Here is a 23,352-nt window from a genome sequence, read left to right on the forward strand (position 1 = left end):
CACAACTAACACCACACCCCGTATTCCTACACACAGATATAGTGCCCTCTCCATGCTTCCACACAGTCCACAGAAGCCATGGTCTCCTGTAACAGAATTAAAATAATAAACCACAATATTTCTTTCCAGTCTGCCAAGAAAATAATAATCCATTTGACAAGTTGTCAAAATTGGGGGGACCCCACGCCATTTTTTAAATTATTTTTTTTAAATAATTAAATATGAATACTCTCATCAGCCGCTGTCTGTTCTCGCTGTTAACAGTTGAATATAACTCTCAACATTGTCCCCTGCTGGCGCCAATCGCAGATCGAGCTGAGACAGTGATGTGAGCTTTCTTCGCTTCAGCACCCGGCGCTGCCCGAAACAATAACGCTGATTCCCAGGCACCAGTGTCATCAGTGTGCACATGTGTGGGACATTTTGTGGCCCTTGCTGCTACCGGAAACACTGAAGTTTGAAAGAGCCCTTAGTAAACTTGGTAATTTACCAAACATTGGCCAACTTTTGCCACTTTTTAAGAAAAAAGCTAGGGAATTTGAACACGAATCCAAATGTGCAACGTTCGTGCCGAATTTGAGATTGGCAAATGTTTTACGAACAAGTTTTCTCATCTGTACATACAACAAATATTTCCCTTTCAATACATATGGTAAAATCCCGATGACCATGTTGCAAATTTGAAAGTTCACAATGTGCTAAGAATTTTGGGCTGATTTTTTTCTGGCACTTTGAGTTGAGGTTATAAAAATCCAATTCACTTATAGTTTTATACTGTGCTGCTGATTTGTGTCACGTGAACATAGCCTAAAAGTTTTTACTCTTAACAAATGCTTATATTCTTCATTTTGCCTTTAGCATCAACGATCTCATGGAGACCCTACTGCCATGAAATATAGCTTCTATGAAGTCATAACTGCTGATCATAAAGCTTCCATAGAGTTACAGTCTCTGCATAAAAGAAGTCTTCTCCCAGGCTGGTATTCCACACACATTGAAAGATGGTTGACCTACTTTCCCCCTTCACAGGTAATGTAGATATTTATACATCTGCCTCTAATAAAATTCACATTTGTTTTGCTATCATTGAAAAGATCTAACTTTGTTCCAGATTAATGTAAATTTATGTAGGTGTACAGTATCTGGAAATTGAGGAGCTAGGTAAAATGATACCAACGTATCTTCACCTATCACCATGCTCCTTAGTTACAGACTCCAGTTTCTAACTCAGATGGCATATATTTGATTTTAAAACTTCAGAAAATGGTGAATCAAATATAACACTGAAATAGAAAATATATTTTCATTGCCTTCAATCATTCCCATGAAATGGAAGCATAATTGAAACAGTCACCATTAATTTGTCTGGTAGAGGGATAGACATCTCAGAAAAGGAGTGTCATAGTGCATAGAATATAAGGGATTTGAAAATCTGTTACAAAAAGATGGTATCACAGTTTGGGATGGTCTGGTGGGGGGATATATGCAAGTAGGACCAACTCTACTAAGCCATGTACAGTGGCTTGCAAAAGTTCTCACACTTGTTTGCCATTTTTCATGTTTTCATACCTCACAACCTGGAAGTTACTGTTGTTTTAAGGTTTGCATCAGTTCACATAACAAACATGCCTACAACTGTGAACATTTCATTATCTTTTTATTGTGAAGCAAACAATAAATAGGAAAAAATAACTGAAGACTTCAGTGTGCAATTACAACTGCAAGTCAATTTGGATAAGTCTCTATGAGCTTTCCACATCTTGCCACTCGGATTTTTGTCATTCCTCAATTAAAAACTGGTGAACAGCAATCTTCAAGTCTGATGACAGATTCTCAAATAGATTAGTGTCTGGACTTTGACTAAGCCATCTCAAAACATTTACACATTTCCACTTAAACAACTTGAGTGTTGCTTTATCAGTATGCTTTGGGTCATTATCTTGTTTGAAGGTAAATCTCCAGCTCAGCCTCAAATCACTGACAAACTGAAACAGGTTTTGCTCAAGTATATCCCCGTAATTCAGACCATCCATTTTCCCCCTCGACTTGGACCATTTTCCCTGTCCCTGCTTCCAAAAAACATCCCCACTGCATCATGCTGCCACCACCATGTTTAATTTGGGGAATGGTGTTCTTGGGGGGATGAGCAATATTGGTTTTGGCACCAGACATAGCATTCAGCTTGGTCGCCAAAAGATCGATTTTGGTCTCATCTGGCCACAGCAACTTCTTCATTACAATTTTCTGTGTGTAATTTATGGCTTTTTTGCTCACTCTTCCTTGAAGGCACCTAAAGGGCAGCACGGTGGCTCAGTGGTAAGCACTGCAGCCTTGCAGCACTGGAGTCCTGGTTTCAAATCCCACCAAGGACATCTGCAATGAATTTGTATGTTCTCCTCATTTTTGCATGGGTTTATTCCGGTTTTCTCCCACACTCCAAAGACATACTGTTAGCGAACTTAGATTGTGAGCCCCAATGGGGACGGTGAAGATAAAGTCTGTAAAGCGCTGCAGAATAAGATAGCGCTATATAAAGCTAAGTTCACACTTGCATTTGGCTGGTCTGCATACGGCTTCATACTTCCTCCCTTAAGCACCGCCTATGCTCAGCCTACTTCCACATGCATCCTGCATCATCCTGCGTACCTATCTTTAACATTGGGTACGCATGGACATGTGTTGTATGCGGATGCGTCCGCATGCGGCGTTTTGACGTGCCTGCTGACCGCACGGGAACACAACTTTTTACCAGTGAGAGACATGTAGATCAGGAGGGCAGACTGTCAGTCATTACATGTCTCACACTGGAAATGAACCTTTTTATTTAATGCAGATTCTGATGCAGATCAGTGTCAGGCCCATAGTCTCTAACAACTCATTTACATATAAAATAAAGTGTGGATTTCTCTGGAATAAGTCATAAGTATCGCAGATATCGAAGTATCATTTTATTCAGTTTCCTATTATCTGCATGCCAATATAGACGGCTTAGAGGGCTGATCCTACTGGCAGATTCCCTTTAAGGTATATTGTATTGTATTTGATACTGTAAGAATGTCATAAAATTGAAAGTGGTATGGTTGGGCTCTATAAAATCCTTCACATGTTGAATAAAGGAACAGCTCCATAGTTGCATTCACTGAAGTTTTGTGTTGATTCCTCTTGATGTTTACATTGCTTAAGGAGCAAATATTCATACTACTATACTCTTGCAGTAAAATGACAGTATGAAATAAAATATTATAGTGTGATTAATCATAATGTTTATTTTCTATATTGACAAACTGTGCAGTAAAATCACCCAATTGTGATATTTCTAATCCAACATGCTCCATTAACTATATTACTTCAATAAATGTCTAATGATTGCAGGAATTTATCTCTGCATAATATAACCTGTGGCAATTTGCATTTAATAGACAATAGTTTTAGAACTAACATCAGCATATCATGCTTTCAACAAAGAAGTATGCAGTCATCTGCTTCCAGAAGAAAATATCTATTATTGTGTATATCATAATCCAAGTTGAAAGTCATCCCATACACTATACCTATAGGTCACGTTAAAGGGAATCTGTCAGCATCCTTTTGCTAGGTAATGTCAGAGCAGGATCATGTAGGGGCTGAGAGTGTGATACCTGTTATATGTCACTTATAATGCTGTGTGTTGAGTTTTCAATAAAATCAGTGTTTTACCAGCAGGAGATAATCACTAGAGGACTAGTTATGAAGTGCCTCCTAGTGAACTGCTCTCTTTAAGGCTAGGGTCACATGGCCATAGATTCTCTCAGAGTGGGATAGGTGGCAATTTTTTTCTCGGACTGCCTTAATCTGAGGAAAACAAAATTGGACATGTGTGCGACCTCATAGAATAGCATTGGAACAATGTTTTGTCAGATTGCACGTGGACAGAAATTAATATGGTTTGATCAAGAACTAACCCCGCACCCACCACAAATAAGCAGTTTTTTCTCAATGATATATATAGAAAGCTGTCAATCAGTGGTGTGGGCTGTGCTCAGTAGAGATGAGCGAACCTTTTAAGGTTCGATTCGCCTAACATTTAGACGTTTGACGAACATGTTCGCCGAACAGTTAGACGAACGTACCTGAACCCCCTGAAATTCAATGGGAGGCCAAGCCAAATGTATGACAACACCTTTAGGGGTGTCAAAAAGCTTCCCAAACAGTTAAAAATGGAGACAGACACAATGAAAAGTGGCACCAATTGACCCACGGTAGAAAGACCACATCAGCAGTCAGCCATGGACCATGCATGAGGTATCAGGGTCTGGTCCAGCATTTACAGCTTTGCATTGAAGTTTCAATGATGACCTGGTGGTCAAGGGAGCAATGTAAGCCTTCTTTGCTGGGAGCCTTGATACCTAATGCAACAGTTTAAATTTTTTTTCCCAGCCACACTCAGATGGCACAAACATCAGTTTCATATAGTACAGTTGGTAGAAAAATGTATGGAAAGTAACACAGGTAGTGGAGTGAAAGTAAGTGCAGGCCTGCCTGTCTGGGAGCCCTACATACACAGGCACACACATGAAGGAGACCCAACATGAATTCTCCACATTTCAAAAATGTATTGTCATACACCACAAAAGTGGCTACAACTTCCACACAGTAGAAATAGTATAATAGACCTATGACACACCTTCAACTACAGGCAAACCACCAGATGGAGACCCAACAGTTCATAACATCAGCAACAGTAGAAACAGCAGGCACAGAAGCCATGGCAAAGGTGTCACAGACTGTAATAATGTGAGCTCAATGCATGACACTAAAAACGACACCATCACCTAGTCTCCCCAATTTGTGACTGGGGTGCAAAAGTAATTGGAGATCCATGGCTTGTTCATTTTGATAAAAGTTAGGTGGTCTACACTTTCAGTGGACAGCTGGATGCGCTTGTCTGTCCAAACATCACCAGCAGCGCTAAATATACTTTCTGGCTGCCGGGCATGACAAAACCTCCAAAGCGTGACAGACGAGCTCAGGCCACTCTCCATTTGTGAAGACCAAAATGAAAAAAGGGTCAACATCCCCCCTAATGGCATTGATATTGAGCACCAGATACTCCTGCACCATGCTCCAGTTGTTGATAGCATATCAGACTTGTACTCTGTTGTGCTGGTGCACGGGCTGGTCTAAAAAATGTGTGGCGATTCCCTAGCAACCAGGCAACCCCCACATGTACTCAGGCTGGCTAGCAGCCATAAATCATGCAGCTGCTTTGCCAAAAATGAAATCTCCGAGCAGTAACAAATACTCGGAGACCACCCAAGCGTGCTCGGGAAACCCTGAGCAAGGAGTATACTTGCTCATCACTACAGGCTAGGCACCCCTTGCCACTCTTGCATGCTGCATACTCATGACCTAGTGCTGGCAACAGGCAGAGTTGTGGCTGAGGATTCAGTGCTTGTTGTAGTTGCATTGCTTTGTGTCTGTGAAGGAAGCCACAATGTGACCTCCTCGTCTTCCTCCTCCTCCAACTCCTCTGCTGAGTTACTCACCTGTGTGTCTGCTGTGGTGTCTCCTGGTGTTCAGTGTGGCAAGGGAGCTTGCAGTTCCCTGCCCTCCAGATTCTGCTGTTGGGAAGTACAGCACCCACACAGCCAAGGACTCTGGCGTCCTCTTTGTCAGCGCTCTTTTCTGGGGTGACCTTGGTTACAGCTCCACTCCCCAAGTTCTCTTTGACTTCCCTCCTTTCACTCTCAGACTACACACTAGACTAACTAACCCCACCTCCAGGCCAGAACCTACAGGGGTGTTAGAGCTCCCCCTTCTGGTCTGGAGTAATGAAAGTGTTGGATGCTGGTATCACCTGCTAAGGCATGACATCACCACCTGTGAGGCAGGCAATGCCACTGTGGCAACTGAACTCCTAGGGTGCCACAATGAGGGTCCAGATTCTGCTCATGCCCTGCTTTATCTTGCCCAAGATCCAACATGAAAAAATAAGGGACATCTGTGCAGATGTTTTCATCCTCTGGATTCTGTGAAACTTTGAAGCAGACCTCTGATGCCATGGATTATAATGTGAGAACAGCTCTGAAGAATGGCCCATCTGTGGTTCCCCAAAGTCAGTTGGGTGTTTGGAAATTTGTGACATCAGAAGAAACAAGGGTGATTGAGGTGCCACCTCTGAGGACTGTACTATGCATAATGTTAAGGTGGAGGAAGAAGAGGAGAGGACAATTGATGCAGCATGTGCCATCATTTGGAGCACATGCTCTTTCTGAGCCTAATCTACAAGGCATACCATTGTGCAGCTGTCAAAGAAAGGAAGTCGAGTAGCCCATCCAGTAACAGTTGTTGTCAGTGGTCTTTGGATAGGATGAGATGGTGTTTGTTCAATTGAGATTTCATCAACATAAATACCTAAACCAGAGGCCTACTGCTACAGTCATAACACATGAAGGAGACTGAAACAGGAGTCTACACATTTCCAAAAATTTGTGGCAGACATTACCAAAGTGGCATCATTCTCACCAAAGTACAACTAGTATAATGTAGACTGTTATCTCTTCCACTACAGCCAACCTAGCAGATGGAAACTGCAACAGTCAAGGTTGTGGAACCACTGTGCCATAGCTCTCGGAAAGTCTGGAGAGGCGTAGCTAGGAGGTGTACCAAATCAGACCTCGGATAAGCGGCAGCAAGCAAAAACCATGACCCAAGGAGAGATAAGGAGGTGTCAGCAGGTGCTACTCCAAGAATGATCTACAGGGGATGGTAGCTGACCCTCTAGAGCAGGTAGGCTGGTACGACCCAAAGAAGGAATGAAGAATGTAGGCAGGCACTGTAGGGACACTGGAACCATGCATGCAGATGGGACCGGCTGAAGAACAGAAAAGCTCTGGCAGGTGCGGGCTAGACCAGGTGTTACACAGATGTGCACTGGCAGTTGCAATCTTGAGCAGCAGCTAAACAGATGAGCACTGGCAGGTGTGTGCTGGACTGGCTGATGAACAAGAGAGCACTGGCAGGTGCAGACTTGACAGGGTGTTACACAGATGGGCACTGGCAGGTGCTGGATGGACTGGGAGTTACACAGAAGTGCATTGGCAGGTGAGGGCGGGACCGGGTGTTAGAGAGATGGGCTTTCGCAGTTGTGATATAGACTGACGGTTGAACAGATGAGCACTGGCAAGTCTGGGCTGGCCCGGCTGAGGAATAGGAGAGAAATTGCAGGTGCAGACTGGACCAGGTGTTACACAGATGGGTACTGGCAGGTGCAGGCTGGACTGGCTGAGGAACAGGAGAGCAATGGCAGGTGTGGACTGGACCGGGTGTTACACAGAAAGGCTCTGGCAGTTGCAGACTGGACTGATCTGTTACACAGATGGGCGCTGGCAGGTGCGATCTGGATCCGCAGTTTAACAGATGAATACTGGCAAGTGCGGGCTGGACCAGCTGAGGAACAGGAGAGCACTGGTAGGTGTGGACTGGACCAAATGTTAGACAGATGGGCATGGCAGGTGTGGGCTGGAATGGGTGCTAGACAGTTGGACCCTGGCAGGTGCAGCCTGGACTGGCTGATGGACAGAAGATCAGAGACAGGTATGAGCAGATGGGTGCACTGTAGACAAGCTGACGGGTGGACCTGGGGAACCTGACAACTAGCAAGTATGCAAGGCAAACCAACAACATTGTCCAGACACCTCCATATTGGAGGAGGAGCCTTAAATAGCTATTGGCTGGAGAAACCTTAGGGAGATGCCCACGGTCACTTTAAGATTGAGAGAGCGCATGTCCCAAGCATAGTGCCCGGACATAAAACTGAACCTTGGTGGACACCAACACATAGGAGGCAAAATGAGGAGGTGGTGTTTGAGTGGGAGACATTGAATGTCCTGTCTGTTAGGATATCCAACAAAGGGCCAAGGCTGTAATGACAACAGATCAGAAAGTCGGTAGCAAGAGGGAATGGTCCACTGTGTTGAAGGAAGATGCCAGGTCCAGGAGGAGAAGGAGGACAACCAAGCATCATTTGGATTTGGCAGTTTAGTAGGTCGTTGGTGACTTTAGTCAGGGAAGTTTCAGTGGAATGGTGTGGTCGGAAGCCATATTGTAAGCAGTCAAAGAGGGAGCAAGAGAAAAAGTGGGAGGACTGTTCAAAATAGATGTGTTGTTCCAGTAGTTTGGAGGCATAGGGGAGAAGTAAGATGGGGCGATAACTAGACACAGAGGATGGGTCAATGGAGGTCTTTTTGAGGATGGGTGTGATCAAGGTATGTTTGAATCATGAGGGGAAGACACCAGTTGTTAGTGACAGGTTGAAAAAGTGGGATAGGCTTGGGATGAAGGTGGGACATTATTGGGTCAAGTTCACAGGTGATGAGACATGATTTGGAGAGTAAAGAGGAAAGCTTATGTTCCGATCTTCCGTGATACTGAAGTTGGTTTTGGAGGAGGAGAGTTGAGTACTTATGAGGAGGGGCTACGGGGACTTTAAGCAAAAGCTTTGCCTTACTTTATCAATCTTCTGCTTGAATAATGAGACAAAGTCTTCAGCTGAGAGTAGAGGAGATGGAGGAGGTGGTGGAGGACTTAGGAGAGAATTGAAAGTACTGAATAGCTGTTTAGGGTTGTGAGAAAAGTATTATGTGAGAGATGAGAAATAGGTTTGTTTTGCTGCAATGAGCAATTGCACAGCATATGTACAACTTCTGTTACTGGACAAGATACTGCACTCCCTTTCTTTGGCAACCACACAGTGATACACTTTGTAGATGAGTGCCAGAAAGAACATGTGCTCCAGTAGATGGCAAGTGCTGCATCAAGTGGCCTCTGCTCATCTTCCTCCACCTTAACATCACACACAATACAGTTCTCAGAGGTGGCACCCCAATTACCCTTGTTTTCCCCCATGTCACAACAACTCTCCAACTGCCCAATTGACTGTAGGGAACCACAGTTGGATGAGTCTGCAGATCTGATCACACATTCTATGCCATGGGCATCGGAAGTGTTCTCCAAAGATACACAAAGTCAAGAGGAGCAAATTATCTGCACCGATGCCCAAATTTTTTTTTCAGTTTGATCCAGGGCTGGACAAAGTAGGGTTTGAGCAGAATGCAAACCCTCGTCAACAGATGTGGAGGTGATCCTGATCAGATTATGTTGAGGATTCCCGCAGACACTCGGTATGGTTATGCAACCACAGCAAGCAATGCATCCTCAGCCCAAACTCTGTCAGTGGCCAGCAGCAGTTGTGGGTCTGCAGTTGCCTAGCTTGGGTCTTTTTTCAGACAGCCCAATGACACAAATCACTTTATTTGCCAAACTTGTTAAAAACGACAGAGTAGAGTTCAAATAATGCAATAATTTGACTACTACATTCATGAACTGGCACGTGTGATCAGCATTCGTTAACCTCGGAATCTCACAGTGCTAAAATGCAGACTAGTGGGCCTCTCTAGCCACCCTTTACCCCATCAAACGCATTGTCTGACTCTTCTTCCTCCTTCACCGTGGCAGTGTTGTCACACAGGTCTCCGGCCGCACAACCTCCACTTGTTTACCGGGTACAGTCGGGGTGAGTGAGAGCCCATCAGCTCTCACGGAAGTAAACATGCAGTCAGTTTTTGACTGACATTATATACCAAGCACATCGTATCTTTCTCGATCCACCACAACATCTCCATCTACACCTCCCTCACAGTCCATCAGATTGTCATGTTCACTCTACTACACTCTCTGTCAGAATAAAAGCTAGCCTGTTATGATCCCAATGGCAGGGGACCTCAAAGATTACAGCAAAGTCTGCAAAACATAAATGCCAGCTCATAGGGAAGTGGTAACTAGGCTAACCATATACCTGATCCTAGCGCAAACACTAACAGCAGCCGGGGAACGTGCCTACGTTGGTCCTAGACGTCTCGCGCCAGCCGGTGAACTAACTACCCCTATCAGGGAAAATAAGACCTCTCTTGCCTACAGAGAAAAGACCCCAAAGTAATACAAGCCCCCAACAAATAATAACGGTGAGGTAAGAAGAAAAGACAAACGTAAGAATGAACTAGATTTAGCAAAGAGAGGCCCACTGACTAATAGCAGAATATAGTAAGAAGACTTATATGGTCAGCAAAAAACCCTGCAAAATATCCACGCTGAATATCCAAGAACCCCCAAACCGACTGACGGTGTGGGGGGAGAATATCAGCCCCCCTAGAGCTTCCAGCAATAACAGGAATCACATATTGTACAAGCTGGACAAAAAAATATGAACAATGCAAATGATCAAGAGTACGAAAGCAGGACTTAGCTTATTGTTGTGGATTCTGTTTTTGGGCTCCCTCTGGTGGTTACAACTGGTACTGGGTGACTTTGGTGGGTTGCGGTCTCTGGTTTCCACCTGTCCATCAGAGGCTGGGTGTTTCCTATTTAACCTGGCTTTCCTGTCATTCCCTTGCCGGCTATCAATGTATCAGTGTGTCTCTGTTACCTTTGCTACCTGCTCCTAAAGCCTTCAGGACAAGCTAAGTCTGGATTTCCCTGTTTCATGTTTGCTTTCATGTTTTTAGTCCAGCTTGCAGATATGTAATTCTCTGTTGCTGGTTGCTCTAGTGGGCTGAAATTACCACTCATGTACCATGAGTTGGCACATGAGTTCAAGTAATTTCAGGATGGTATTTTGAAGGGTCTTTAAGCTGACCGCGCAGTTCACCTTTTGTATCCTCTGCTATCTAGCTTAAGCGGGCCTCATTTTGCTGAATCTGTTTTCATAACTACGTTTGTGCCTTCCTCTCATTTCACCGTCATTATATGTGGGGGGCTGCTATTTCTGTGGGAATATTTCTCTGGAGGCAAGATAGGTCTGTGATTCTTCTGATAGGGGTAGCTAGATCTCTGGCTGGCGCGAGACGTCTAGAGTCCCCCCAGGAACGTTCCCCGGCTACTGTTAGATGAGTGTTGAGGTTCAGGATCGCGGTCAGCTCAGGTTCCATCACCCTAGAGCTCGTCCTGTATTTGCCCGTGTTATGTGTTAAATTCCCTGCCATTGGGAACATGACAGTATAACCGGCCCACAAAGTGTTAATTGTTTGGGCTGAAGCAGGAGAAAAAGAAGTGTTGAAGGGAAATTTTTTTTTTTTTCTCCCTCAGAGTTTTGCTGCCTAGCCCTTAATTGCTGTCTAGCTGCTTCTTACCTCCTCTTAACCCTTGAATGGCTCTGAGCTTAGCTGTTTAACATGGATGTCCAGAGTTTGGCTTCCAGCCTGAATAATCTTGCTGCAAAAGTTCAAAACATACAGGATTTTGTTTTTCACACTCCTATGTCTGAACCTAGAATTCCTATTCCAGAGTTTTTTTCTGGAGATAGATCTACCTTCCTGAATTTCAGGAACAATTGCAAATTGTTTCTTTCTTTGAAATCTCGCTCCTCTGGAGACCCTGCTCAGCAGGTCAAGATTGTAATATCTTTCCTGTGGGGCGACCCTCAGAATTGGGCATTTGCATTGGCACCAGGGGATCCTGCATTGCTCAGTGTGGATGCGTTTTTTCTGGCACTGGGATTGCTCTATGAGGAACCTAATCTGGAGATTCAGGCTGAAAAGGCTTTATTAGCCCTCTCTCAGGGGCAAGATGAAGCGGAAGTATATTGTCAAAAATTTCGGAAATGGTCGGTGCTTACTCAGTGGAATGAGTGCGCCCTGGCTGCAAACTTCAGAGATGGTCTTTCTGAGGCCATTAAGGATATTATGGTGGGGTTCCCTGCGCCTACAGGTCTGAATGAGTCTATGGCTATGGCCATTCAGATTGATCGGCGTTTACGGGAGCGCAAACCTGTGCACCAGTTGGCGGTGTCTTCTGAACAGGCACCTGAGACTATGCAATGTGATAGAATTCAGTCCAGGAGTGAACGGCAAAATTATAGGTGGAAAAATGGATTGTGTTTTTATTGTGGTGATTCAGCTCATGTTATATCAGCATGCTCTAAACGCACAAAAAAGGTTGATAAATCTTTTGCCATTAGTACTCTGCAGTCTAAGTTCATTTTGTCTGTAACTCTGATTTGTTCACTGTCATCCATTTCCGTCGATGCCTATGTGGATTCGGGCGCTGCCCTGAGTCTTATGGATTGGTCATTTGCCAAACGCTGCGGTTTTAGTCTGGAGCCTCTGGAAGTTCCTATTCCTTTGAAGGGAATTGACTCTACACCATTGGCTATGAATAAACCGCAGTACTGGACACAAGTGACCATGCGCATGACTCCCGTTCATCAGGAGGTGATTCGCTTCCTTGTACTGTATAATTTACATGATGTACTAGTGCTTGGTCTGCCATGGTTACAAACTCATAATCCAGTCCTGGATTGGAAAATAATGTCTGTGTTAAGCTGGGGATGTCAGGGGGTTCATGATGATGCACCTCTGATTTCAATCGCTTCATCTACTCCTTCTGAGGTCCCTGCGTTTTTGTCTGACTATCGGGATGTTTTTGAGGAGCCTAAGCTCAATTCGCTCCCTCCTCATAGGGATTGTGACTGTGCTATAGAATTAATTCCTGGCAGTAAGTTCCCTAAGAGTCGTTTATTTAATCTGTCAGTGCCAGAGCATACTGCTATGCGGAATTATATTAAGGAGTCCTTGGAAAAGGGACATATTCGTCCATCTTCGTCCCCTCTGGGAGCAGGTTTTTTTTTCGTGGCTAAAAAAGATGGTTCCCTGAGGCCTTGTATAGATTATCGCCTTCTGAATAAGATTACAGTCAAATATCAGTATCCATTGCCATTATTGACTGATTTGTTTGCTCGCATTAAGGGGGCTAGGTGGTTCACTAAGATAGATCTTCGCGGTGCGTATAATCTTGTGCAGATAAAGCAGGGTGATGAGTGGAAAACCGCATTTAATACGCCTGAGGGCCATTTTGAGTATTTGGTAATGCCTTTTGGACTTTCTAATGCTCCTTCAGTCTTTCAGTCCTTTATGCACAATATTTTCCGTGAATATCTGGATAAGTTTATGATTGTGTATTTGGATGATATTTTGGTGTTTTCTGATGACTGGGAGTCTCATGTTCTACAGGTCAGGAAGGTGTTTCAAGTCCTGCGGGCCAATTCTCTGTTTGTGAAGGGCTCAAAATGTCTCTTCGGAGTCCAGAAAATTTCTTTTTTGGGGTACATTTTTTCTCCTTCTACTATTGAGATGGATCCCGTCAAGGTTCAGGCGATTTGTGACTGGACACAACCTACATCTGTTAAGAGTCTTCAGAAGTTTTTGGGTTTTGCTAATTTTTATTGTCGGTTCATTACTAATTTTTCCAGTGTTGTTAAACCTTTGACTGATTTGACTAAAAAGGGTGCTGATGTTGCTAATTGGTCTCCTACGGCTGTGGAGGCCTTTCAGGAACTTAAGCGCCGGTTTTCTTCTGCTCCTGTGTTATGTCAACCAGATGTTTCACTTTCTTTTCAGGTTGAGGTTGATGCTTCCGAGATTGGAGCGGGGGCGGTTTTGTCACAGAGAAGTTCCGATGGCTCGGTGATGAAGCCATGTGCGTTCTTTTCTAGAAAATTCTCGCCCGCCGAGCGCAATTATGATGTGGGTAATCGGGAGCTTTTGGCCATGAAGTGGGCATTTGAGGAGTGTCGTCATTGGCTTGAGGGTGCTAGACATCGTGTGGTGGTCTTGACTGATCACAAAAATCTGATTTACCTTGAGTCTGCCAGGCGTCTGAATCCTAGACAGGCTCGTTGGTCGTTATTCTTTTCTCGTTTCAATTTTGTGGTTTCATACCTGCCAGGTTCAAAGAATGTGAAGGCGGATGCTCTTTCCAGGAGTTTTGTGCCTGACTCTCCTGGAGACTCTGGGCCTACTGGTATCCTTAGGGATGGAGTAATATTGTCCGCCGTCTCCCCAGACTTGCGACGTGCATTGCAGGAGTTTCAGGTGGATAAACCTGATCGTTGTCCACCAGAAAGACTGTTTGTTCCGGATGATTGGACCAGTAGAGTCATCTCCGAGGTCCATTCTTCTGTGTTGGCTGGTCATCCTGGAATATTTGGTACTAGAGACTTGGTGGCCAGGTCTTTTTGGTGGCCTTCCTTGTCAAGGGATGTGCGCACCTTTGTGCAGTCTTGTGAAGTGTGTGCTCGGGCTAAGCCTTGCTGTTCTCGGGCCAGTGGGTTGTTGTTATCCTTGCCTATCCCGAAGAGGCCTTGGACGCACATTTACATGGATTTTATTTCAGATCTCCCTGTCTCACAGAAAATGTCCGTTATCTGGGTTGTGTGTGACCGCTTTTCTAAGATGGTTCATTTGGTACCCTTGCCTAAGTTGCCTTCCTCCTCTGAGTTGGTTCCTTTATTTTTTCAGAACGTGGTTCGTTTGCATGGGATTCCGGAGAATATCGTTTCTGACAGGGGATCCCAGTTTGTGTCTAGATTTTGGCGGATGTTTTGTGCTAAGATGGGCATTAATTTGTCTTTCTCGTCTGCATTCCATCCTCAGACGAATGACCAGACGGAGCGAACTAATCAGACCTTGGAAACTTATTTAAGGTGTTTTGTTTCTGCTGATCAAGATGACTGGGTTGCCTTTTTGCCACTGGCCGAGTTTGCCCTTAATAATCGGGCTAGTTCTGCTACTTTTGTTTCTCCTTTCTTTTGTAATTCGGGGTTTCATCCTCGTTTTTTCCTCTGGTGAGGTGGAGCCTTCAGATTGTCCTGGAGTGGACGTGGTGGTGGACAGGCTACATCAGATTTGGAATCAGGTGGTGGACAATTTGAAGTTGTCTCAGGAGAAGGCTCAGCAGTTTGCTAATCGCCGTCGCCGCGTGGGTCCCCGACTTCGTGTTGGGGACTTGGTGTGGTTGTCTTCTCGTTTTGTCCCTATGAAGGTCTCTTCTCCTAAGTTCAAGCCTCGGTTCATCGGTCCTTATAAGATCTTGGAGATTCTTAACCCTGTATCTTTTCGTTTGGATCTCCCAGCATCGTTTGCTATTCATAATGTGTTCCATCGGTCGTTATTGCGGAGGTATGAGGTGCCCGTTGTTCCTTCGGTTGAGCCTCCTGCTCCGGTGCTGGTGGAGGGAGAATTGGAGTATGTTGTTGAGAAGATCTTGGATTCTTGTGTTTCCAGACGTAAACTCCAGTATTTGGTTAAGTGGAAGGGTTATGGTCAGGAGGATAATTCCTGGGTGGTCGCCTCTGATGTTCATGCGACTGATTTGGTCCGCGCCTTCCATAGAGCTCATCCTGATCGCCCTGGGGGTTCTCGTGAGGGTTCGGTGACCCCTCCTCAAGGGGGGGTACTGTTGTGGATTCTGTTTTTGGGCTCCCTCTGGTGGTTACAAGTGGTACTGGGTGACTTTGGTGGGTTGCGGTCTCTGGTTTCCACCTGTCCATCATAGGCTGGGTGTTTCCTATTTAACCTGGCTTTCCTGTCATTCCTTTGCCGGCTATCAATGTATCAGTGTGTCTCTGTTACCTTTGCTACCTGCTCCTAAAGCCTTCAGGACAAGCTAAGTCTGCATTTCCCTGTTTCATGTTTGCTTTCATGTTTTTAGTCCAGCTTGCAGATATGTAATTCTCTGTTGCTGGTTGCTCTAGTGGGCTGAAATTACCACTCATGTACCATGAGTTGGCACATGAGTTCAAGTAATTTCAGGATGGTATTTTGAAGGGTTTTTAAGCTGACCGCGCAGTTCACCTTTTGTATCCTCTGCTATCTAGCTTAAGCGGGCCTCATTTTGCTGAATCTGTTTTCATAACTACGTTTGTGCCTTCCTCTCATTTCACCGTCATTATATGTGGGGGGCTGCTATTTCTGTGGGAATATTTCTCTGGAGGCAAGATAGGTCTGTGATTCTTCTGATAGGGGTAGCTAGATCTCCGGCTGGCGCGAGACGTCTAGAGTCCCCCCAGGAACGTTCCCCGGCTACTGTTAGATGAGTGTTGAGGTTCAGGATCACGGTCAGCTCAGGTTCCATCACCCTAGAGCTCGTCCTGTATTTGCCCGTGTTATGTGTTAAATTCCCTGCCATTGGGAACATGACAGCTTATCTTGCAAAGAACCAGGACCTGAAGACAGGAGCAAACAGAAGTGAACCGATTACAACGATGCCAGGCACTGGACTGAGAATCCAGGAAGTTTAAATAGCAACACCCCAGGCCTAACAAAGCAGGTGAGCACCAACCTGGTAAAAGACAATCCAAGTGCCAAATCACTAGTGACCACAAGAGGGAGCCAAAAAGTATAGTTCACAACAGTACCCCCCCTTTAAGGAGGGGTCAACGAACCCTCACCAAGGCCACCAGGGCGACCAGGATGAGCAGCGTGGAAGGCACGAACCAAATAGGCCGCATGAACATCAGAGGCGGCCACCCAGGAATTATCCTCCTGACCATAGCCCTTCCATTTGACCAAATACTGGAGCCTCCGTCTAGAGAGACGAGAATCCAAGATCTTCTCCACCACGTACTCCAACTCGCCCTCAACCAACACCGGAGCAGGAGGTTCAACAGCAGGAACCACAGGCACAACGTACCGCCGTAACAAAGACCTATGGAACACGTTGTGAATGGCAAACGACACCGGAAGATCCAAACGAAAAGAAACCGGGTTAAGAACTTCCAAAATGTTATAAGGACCAATAAAGCGAGGCTTAAACTTAGGAGAGGAAACCTTCAGAGGGACATACCGAGAAGACAACCAAACCAAATCCCCAACACGAAGTCGGGGGCCCACACCGCGGCGGCGGTTGGCAAAACGCTAAGCCTTCTCCTGTGACAACTTCAAGTTGTCCACCACATGACTCCAAATCCGCTGCAACCTATCCACCACGGAATCCACCCCAGGACAGTCAGAAGACTCAACATGACCCGAGGAGAAACGAGGATGAAAACCAGAGTTGCAGAAGAATGGCGAAACCAAAGTAGCGGAACTAGCCCGATTATTAAGGGCAAACTCCGCCAATGGCAAGAAGGTCACCCAATCATCCTGGTCCGCAGAAACAAAACATCTCAAATAAGCCTCCAGTGTCTGATTAGTTCGCTCCGTTTGACCATTAGTCTGAGGATGGAAGGCAGATGAAAACGACAAATCAATGCCCATCTTAGCACAAAAAGATCGCCAGAATCTGGACACAAACTGGGATCCTCTGTCGGACACGATATTCTCCGGAATGCCATGTAAACAAACCACATTCTGAAAAAACAAAGTAACCAGGTCGGAAGAGGAAGGCAACTTAGGCAAGGGTACCAAATGGACCATCTTGGAAAAACGATCACACACCACCCAGATGACAGACATTCCCCGAGACACCGGAAGATCAGAAATGAAATCCATGGAAATGTGCGTCCAAGGCCTCTTCGGGACGGGCAAGGGCAAAAGCAACCCGCTAGCACGAGAACAACAAGGCTTAGCCCGAGCACAAGTCCCACAGGACTGCACAAATGACCGCACATCCCGTGACAAGGAAGGCCACCAAAAGGACCTAGCCACCAAATCTCGGGTACCAAAAATTCCCGGATGCCCTGCCAACACCGAGGAATGAACCTCGGAAATGACTCTGCTGGTCCATTTATCAGGAACAAACAGTCTGTCGGGTGGACACGAGTCAGGTCTACCAGCCTGAAATCTCTGCAACACACGTCACAAATCCGGAGATATGGCCGACACGATCACTCCCTCTTTAAGAATACCAGCTGGCTCCGAGACTCCAGGAGAGTCAGGCACAAAGCTCCTAGAGAGAGCATCAGCCTTAACATTCTTCGAACCAGGCAGGTATGAGACCACAATGTCAAAACGAGAGAAAAACAATGACCAACGAGCCTGTCTAGGATTCAGGCGCTTAGCAGACTTGAGATACATCAGATTTTTGTGATCAGTCAAGACCACCACACGATGCTTAGCACCCTCGAGCCAATGACGCCACTCCTCAAATGCCCACTTCATGGCCAACAACTCCCGATTACCAACATCATAGTTCCGCTCAGCAGGCGAAAACTTCCTATAGAAAAAGGCACATGGTCTCATCACAGAACAACCAGAGCCTCTCTGCGACAAAACAGCCCCAGCACCGATCTCAGAAGCATCCACTTCAACCTGAAAGGGAAGTGAGACATCAGGCTGGCACAAAACAGGTGCCGAAGTAAACCGGCGCTTCAGCTCCTGGAAGGCCTCCACGGCTGCAGGAGCCCAATTAGCCACATCAGAACCTTTCTTGGTCATATCCGTCAAAGGTTTAACAACGCTAGAAAAATTAGCGATAAAGCGACGGTAGAAATTAGCGAACCCCAAGAACTTCTGAAGACTCTTAACAGATGTGGGCTGAGTCCAATCATGAATAGCTCGGACCTTGACTGGGTCCATCTCCACGGCAGAAGGGGAGAAAATAAAACCCAAAAAGGAAACCTTCTGCACTCCAAAGAGACACTTTGAGCCCTTCACAAACAAAACGTTATCACGCAAAACCTGAAACACCATCCTGACCTGCTTTACATGAGAATCTCAATCATCCGAGAAAACTAGAATATCATCAAGATACACAATCAAAAATGTATCCAGATACTTCCGGAAGATATCATGCATAAAGGACTGAAACACTGAAGGGGCATTAGAGAGCCCAAAGGGCATCACCAAGTATTCAAAATGACCTTCGGGCGTATTGAATGCAGTTTTCCATTCATCTCCCTGCCTAATGCGCACAAGGTTGTACGCACCACGAAGATCTATCTTGGTGAACCACTTGGCGCCCTTAATCCGAGCAAACAAGTCTGACAATAGCGGCAACGGATACTGAAACTTAACAGTGATTTTATTCAGAAGCCGATAGTCTATACAAGGTCTCAAAGACCCGTCTTTCTTGGCCACAAAAAAGAATCCCGCACCGAGAGGGGAAGAGGATGGACGAATATGCCCCTTCTCGAAAGACTCCTTGACATAAGAACGCATCGCGGCATGCTCGGGTACAGACAAATTAAATAATCGTCCCTTAGGAAATTTACTGCCAGGAATCAAATCTATAGTGCAGTCACAGGCCCTATGAGGAGGAAGAGCACTGGACCTGGACTCACTGAATACATCCTGATAGTCACACAAATACTCAGGAACTTCTGAAGGAGTAGAAGTAGCAATAGACACCGGCGGAGAATCGCAATTAATTCCCTGACAACCCCAACTTGAGACAGACATAGCCTTCCAATCCAAAACAGGATTATGGGTCTGTAACCATGGCAGACCTAAAATGACCAAATCATTCATTTTATGCAGAACAAGAAAACGAATCACCTCCCGATGTTCAGGAGTCATGCACATGGTCACTTGTGTCCAATACTGCGGTTTATTTTCCGCCAGTGGCGTAGCATCAATTCCTCTGAGAGGAATCGGAACCTTTAAAGGCTCCAGAACAAAACCGCAGCGCTTGGCAAACGACAAGTCCATAAGACTCAGGGCAGCACCTGAATCCACAAATGCCATAACAGGGTAGGAAGACAATGAACAAATTAAAGTCACAGACAAAATAAATTTAGGCTGCAAATTACCAATGGTGACAGGACTGACAACCTTAGTTAGGCGTTTAGAGCATGCTGATATAACATGTGTAGAATCACCACAGTAAAAACACAGCCCATTCTGACGTCTATGATTTTGTCGTTCGGTTCTAGTCAGGATTCTATCGCATTGCATTGAGACAGGTGTCTGTTCAGACAACACCGCCAGAGGTTTAGCGGATTTGCGCTCCCGCAAACGCCGATCAATCTGAATAGCCAGCGCCATAGAATCATTCAGACTTGTAGGAATTGTAAAACACACCATCACATTCTTAATGGCTTCAGAAAGGCCATTTCTGAAATTTGCGGCCAGAGCACATTCATTCCATCGAGTAAGCACGGACCATTTCCGAAATTTTTGGCAGTACACCTCAGCTTCATCCTGGCCCTGAGAGATGGCCAGTAGAGCTTTTTCTGCCTGAATTTCAAGATTAGGCTCCTCATAAAGCAATCCGAGCGCCAGAAAAAACGCATCAACATCCGCCAATGCAGGATCTCCTGGCGCTAACGAGAAAGCCCGATCCTGAGGGTCGCCACGCAAAAGGAGATAATAATTTTGACTTGCTGAGCTGAATCTCCAGACGAACGAGGTTTCAAAGATAGAAACAATTTACAATTATTCCTAAAATTCCTAAATTTAAATCGATCTCCAGAGAACAGCTCAGGAATAGGTATCTTAGGCTCTGACATAGGACTGCTAACAACAAAATCCTGAATGCCCTGCACACGTGCAGCAAGCTGATCCACACTAGTAATCAAGGTCTGAACATTCATGTCTGCAGCAAAGCTTCAAGCCACTCAGAGATAAAGGGGAGGAAGAAAAAAAAAAAAAATCAGAACTTCTTTTCTTTTAATCCCACTTCAGCAATGCATTAACTATTTATGGGCCTGGCATACTGTTATGATCCCAATGGCAGGGGACCTCAAATATTACAGCAAAGTCTGCAAAACATAAATACCAGCTCATAGGGAAGTGGTAACTAGGCTGACCATATACCTGATCCTAGCACAAACACTAACAGCAGCCGGGGAACGTGCCTACGTTGGTCCTAGACGTCTCGCGCCAGCCGGAGCACTAACTACCCCTATCAGGGAAAATAAGACCTCTCTTGCCTCCAGAGAAAAGACCCCAAAGTAATACAAGCCCCCAACAAATAATAACGGTGAGGTAAGAAGAAAAGACAAACGTAAGAATGAACTAGATTTAGCAAAGAGAGGCCCACTGACTAATAGCAGAATATAGTAAGAAGACTTATATGGTCAGCAAAAAACCCTGCAAAATATCCACGCTGAATATCCAAGAACCCCCAAACCGACTGACGGTGTGGGGGGAGAATATCAGCCCCCCTAGAGCTTCCAGCAATAACAGGAATCACATATTGTACAAGCTGGACAAAAAAATATGAACAATGCAAATGATCAAGAGTACGAAAGCAGGACTTAGCTTATCTTGCAAAGAACCAGGACCTGAAGACAGGAGCAAACAGAAGTGCACTGATTACAACGATGCCAGGCACTGGACTGAGAATCCAGGAAGTTTAAATAGCAACACCCCAGGCCTAACGAAGCAGGTGAGCACCAACCTGGTAAAAGACAATCCAAGTGCCAAATCACTAGTGACCACAAGAGGGAGCCAAAAAGTATAGTTCACAACACTAGCCCTCCTTTGTGCAGTTGTGCTAATGTAAAAGATTTACTCCTACACATGCCAAAGCTAAGAGCTTGAGCTTTACCATCTTCAATCTACTAATAATGATAATAACCTTTATTTATACAGCACAAACATATTCCGCAGAGCTTTACAAGTCAGTAGTTCATTTAAAACAGACAAAAAGCTTGCGATAATCAAACAATTAAAGCAAAAATAATGATGACCCTGCACTGCAGAGCTTACAATCTACAATGAGATGGGGGTGACACAAAGTATAGGTGCTTATTTACAATGATGGTCCAGCCATCTTGAGGCTACATGAGGATTTTGGGTATGGTTGAGTTTGATGACGAATTATGTTCAGAGAAGTAGAGAATAGGCTATGTATAAAAAGGACTTTGATTAGGGAATGTGATAGGCCAATCTAAACAGCTGTGTTTTTAGGGAGCGCCTAAAAATGTATTAATTGTGGTTATACTCCTAATTTCATGAGGGAGAAATGGTAAGAGGTGAGTTATCTAGGTAGGAAATTGACTAAACAGCTAGGGTTGGAGAACTAAACTACTACATACCAGAAGATGGAGAACTAGACAGTGGTGTCACTAGACACCAAGTCGTGGAATCCCCAGAGCTTGCGGGACAACCCTCTGTATCTAACAATAATAACAATAATAATCTGTATTTAAATAGTGGCAACATATTCCACAGAGATTTACAATTCAACAGTTCATGTACAACAGTCATATCAAAGTTAACGATAATACAATAATTAATGCAAATATAATGACAACCTTGCACGTAGCAGCTTACAATCTGCAGTGGGGGTGACAAAGTACAGGTGCTTATTTACAATGATGTTTCAGCCATCTTGAAGAAATGGGGGGTAGATAAAGGCTGGATGAGATAGTTACCAGCCAATATTTGTAGTGCTTTTGGGAGCGGTGGAGTTTGTTGGCAAATTCTGTTCAGATAAGTAGAGAATTTGATATATATCAAAAGAACTTTGATTAGGGAACGTGATAGGCCGTCCTAAACAGATGTGTTTATAGGAAGCATCTTAACCTGTGTAAGTTGTGTTTAGTCCTAATTTCTTGGTGTAAAACATTCCAGAGGATTGGTGCAACTTGTGAGAAGTTGTGAGTGGATGGTACGGATTAGTGTGGATGTTATACGAAAATCACTTGCAGAGCGTAATGAATGGATAGGCTGATAAACAGAAATGAGGGAGGAGGTGCCACACTGTGGAGAGCATTTTGGGTGGGAACAAGCAGTTTAAATAGGATCCTATAATGTATGGGCAGCCAGTGCAATGACTGACACAGAGAAGAGGTGTCCGAGTAGCGATAGGCCAGATAGATGACCTTGGCTGCTGCATTAAGGATGAACTAGAGAGGGGACTGTTGAGTGAGGGGGAGGCCCTCTAACAGTTCTTCCAGTGCTTCTGCCTCCTCCACCTCATCTAGGGCCTCCACCTATGCCCTCAACCTCTGCCATAAGAAGACACACGTTCCAAAACTGCAGTGAGAATCTCCCCACATATGTACTACGTAGCGAGTGCTCACCACTATCAGGCAGTGTTTAAATTAATATGTTTTGGAGATCGCAGTCACACAGACCAAGAGATGTAGACAGCTATCCATGCCGAGTTTGAGCAATGGCTGTCTCCACTGAACCTAAAGCTAGGGAAGGCCGTGTGTGATAATGGTGCTAAGTTCTAACCTGCTGGCAGCCCTGTGCCTGGGCATCCTTGCACACATGCCTTGCATGGCTCGCATCCCCAACCTGATGGTACAGCAATTCCTCTGCCATTGTCCCAGCCTTGATGCGCTGATGCAGAAACCATGGTCATTGTGTGCTCACTACCACAATTCCACTTAAGTTGGTATAGAGATCTTTTGGCCTACCGGTTAACCGGTTGATATGTGATGTGATGACACTGTGGAATTCAGTACAGACATGGAGCAATTCACACTTGCCTGGCGGATGCCAATAAAGGACCACTGCACTCTTCTGCATGTTTTTGATATGGCTACTAAGATGGTTAGTGCTGACGATGCCATCATCAGCATCACTATTACAGTTATCTACATGCTGGAGCACACTTTGAATAGTCTGCAGGAGGTGGTGGTGGTCCCGGGGGAAAAGATGGAAGCAGAGGAGGTTGTGGAAGGGTTAACAATATCTCTAAGTT

General features: G+C 45.1%; 1 protein-coding gene across 2 annotated transcripts in view; it reads left to right on the forward strand.

The window, feature by feature from the left end:
* The window catches only part of LOC143775873 (bifunctional heparan sulfate N-deacetylase/N-sulfotransferase 4-like), a 1,078,686-nt gene that overhangs the window by 938,899 nt on the left and 116,435 nt on the right, over positions 1-23,352 (forward strand). For both annotated transcript variants that reach the window (XR_013215729.1, XM_077264588.1), the window contains exon 11: positions 859-1,029. Coding sequence is in view for 1 of the 2 variants with exons in the window: in XM_077264588.1 (XP_077120703.1) it covers positions 859-1,029 (171 nt within the window). In the remaining variant the exon portion in view is untranslated. The remainder of the gene's footprint in view (positions 1-858; positions 1,030-23,352) is intronic.

The sequence above is a fragment of the Ranitomeya variabilis genome, chromosome 1, assembly GCF_051348905.1.
Source record: "Ranitomeya variabilis isolate aRanVar5 chromosome 1, aRanVar5.hap1, whole genome shotgun sequence".
In the NCBI taxonomy this organism is placed as follows: Eukaryota; Metazoa; Chordata; class Amphibia; order Anura; family Dendrobatidae; genus Ranitomeya; species Ranitomeya variabilis.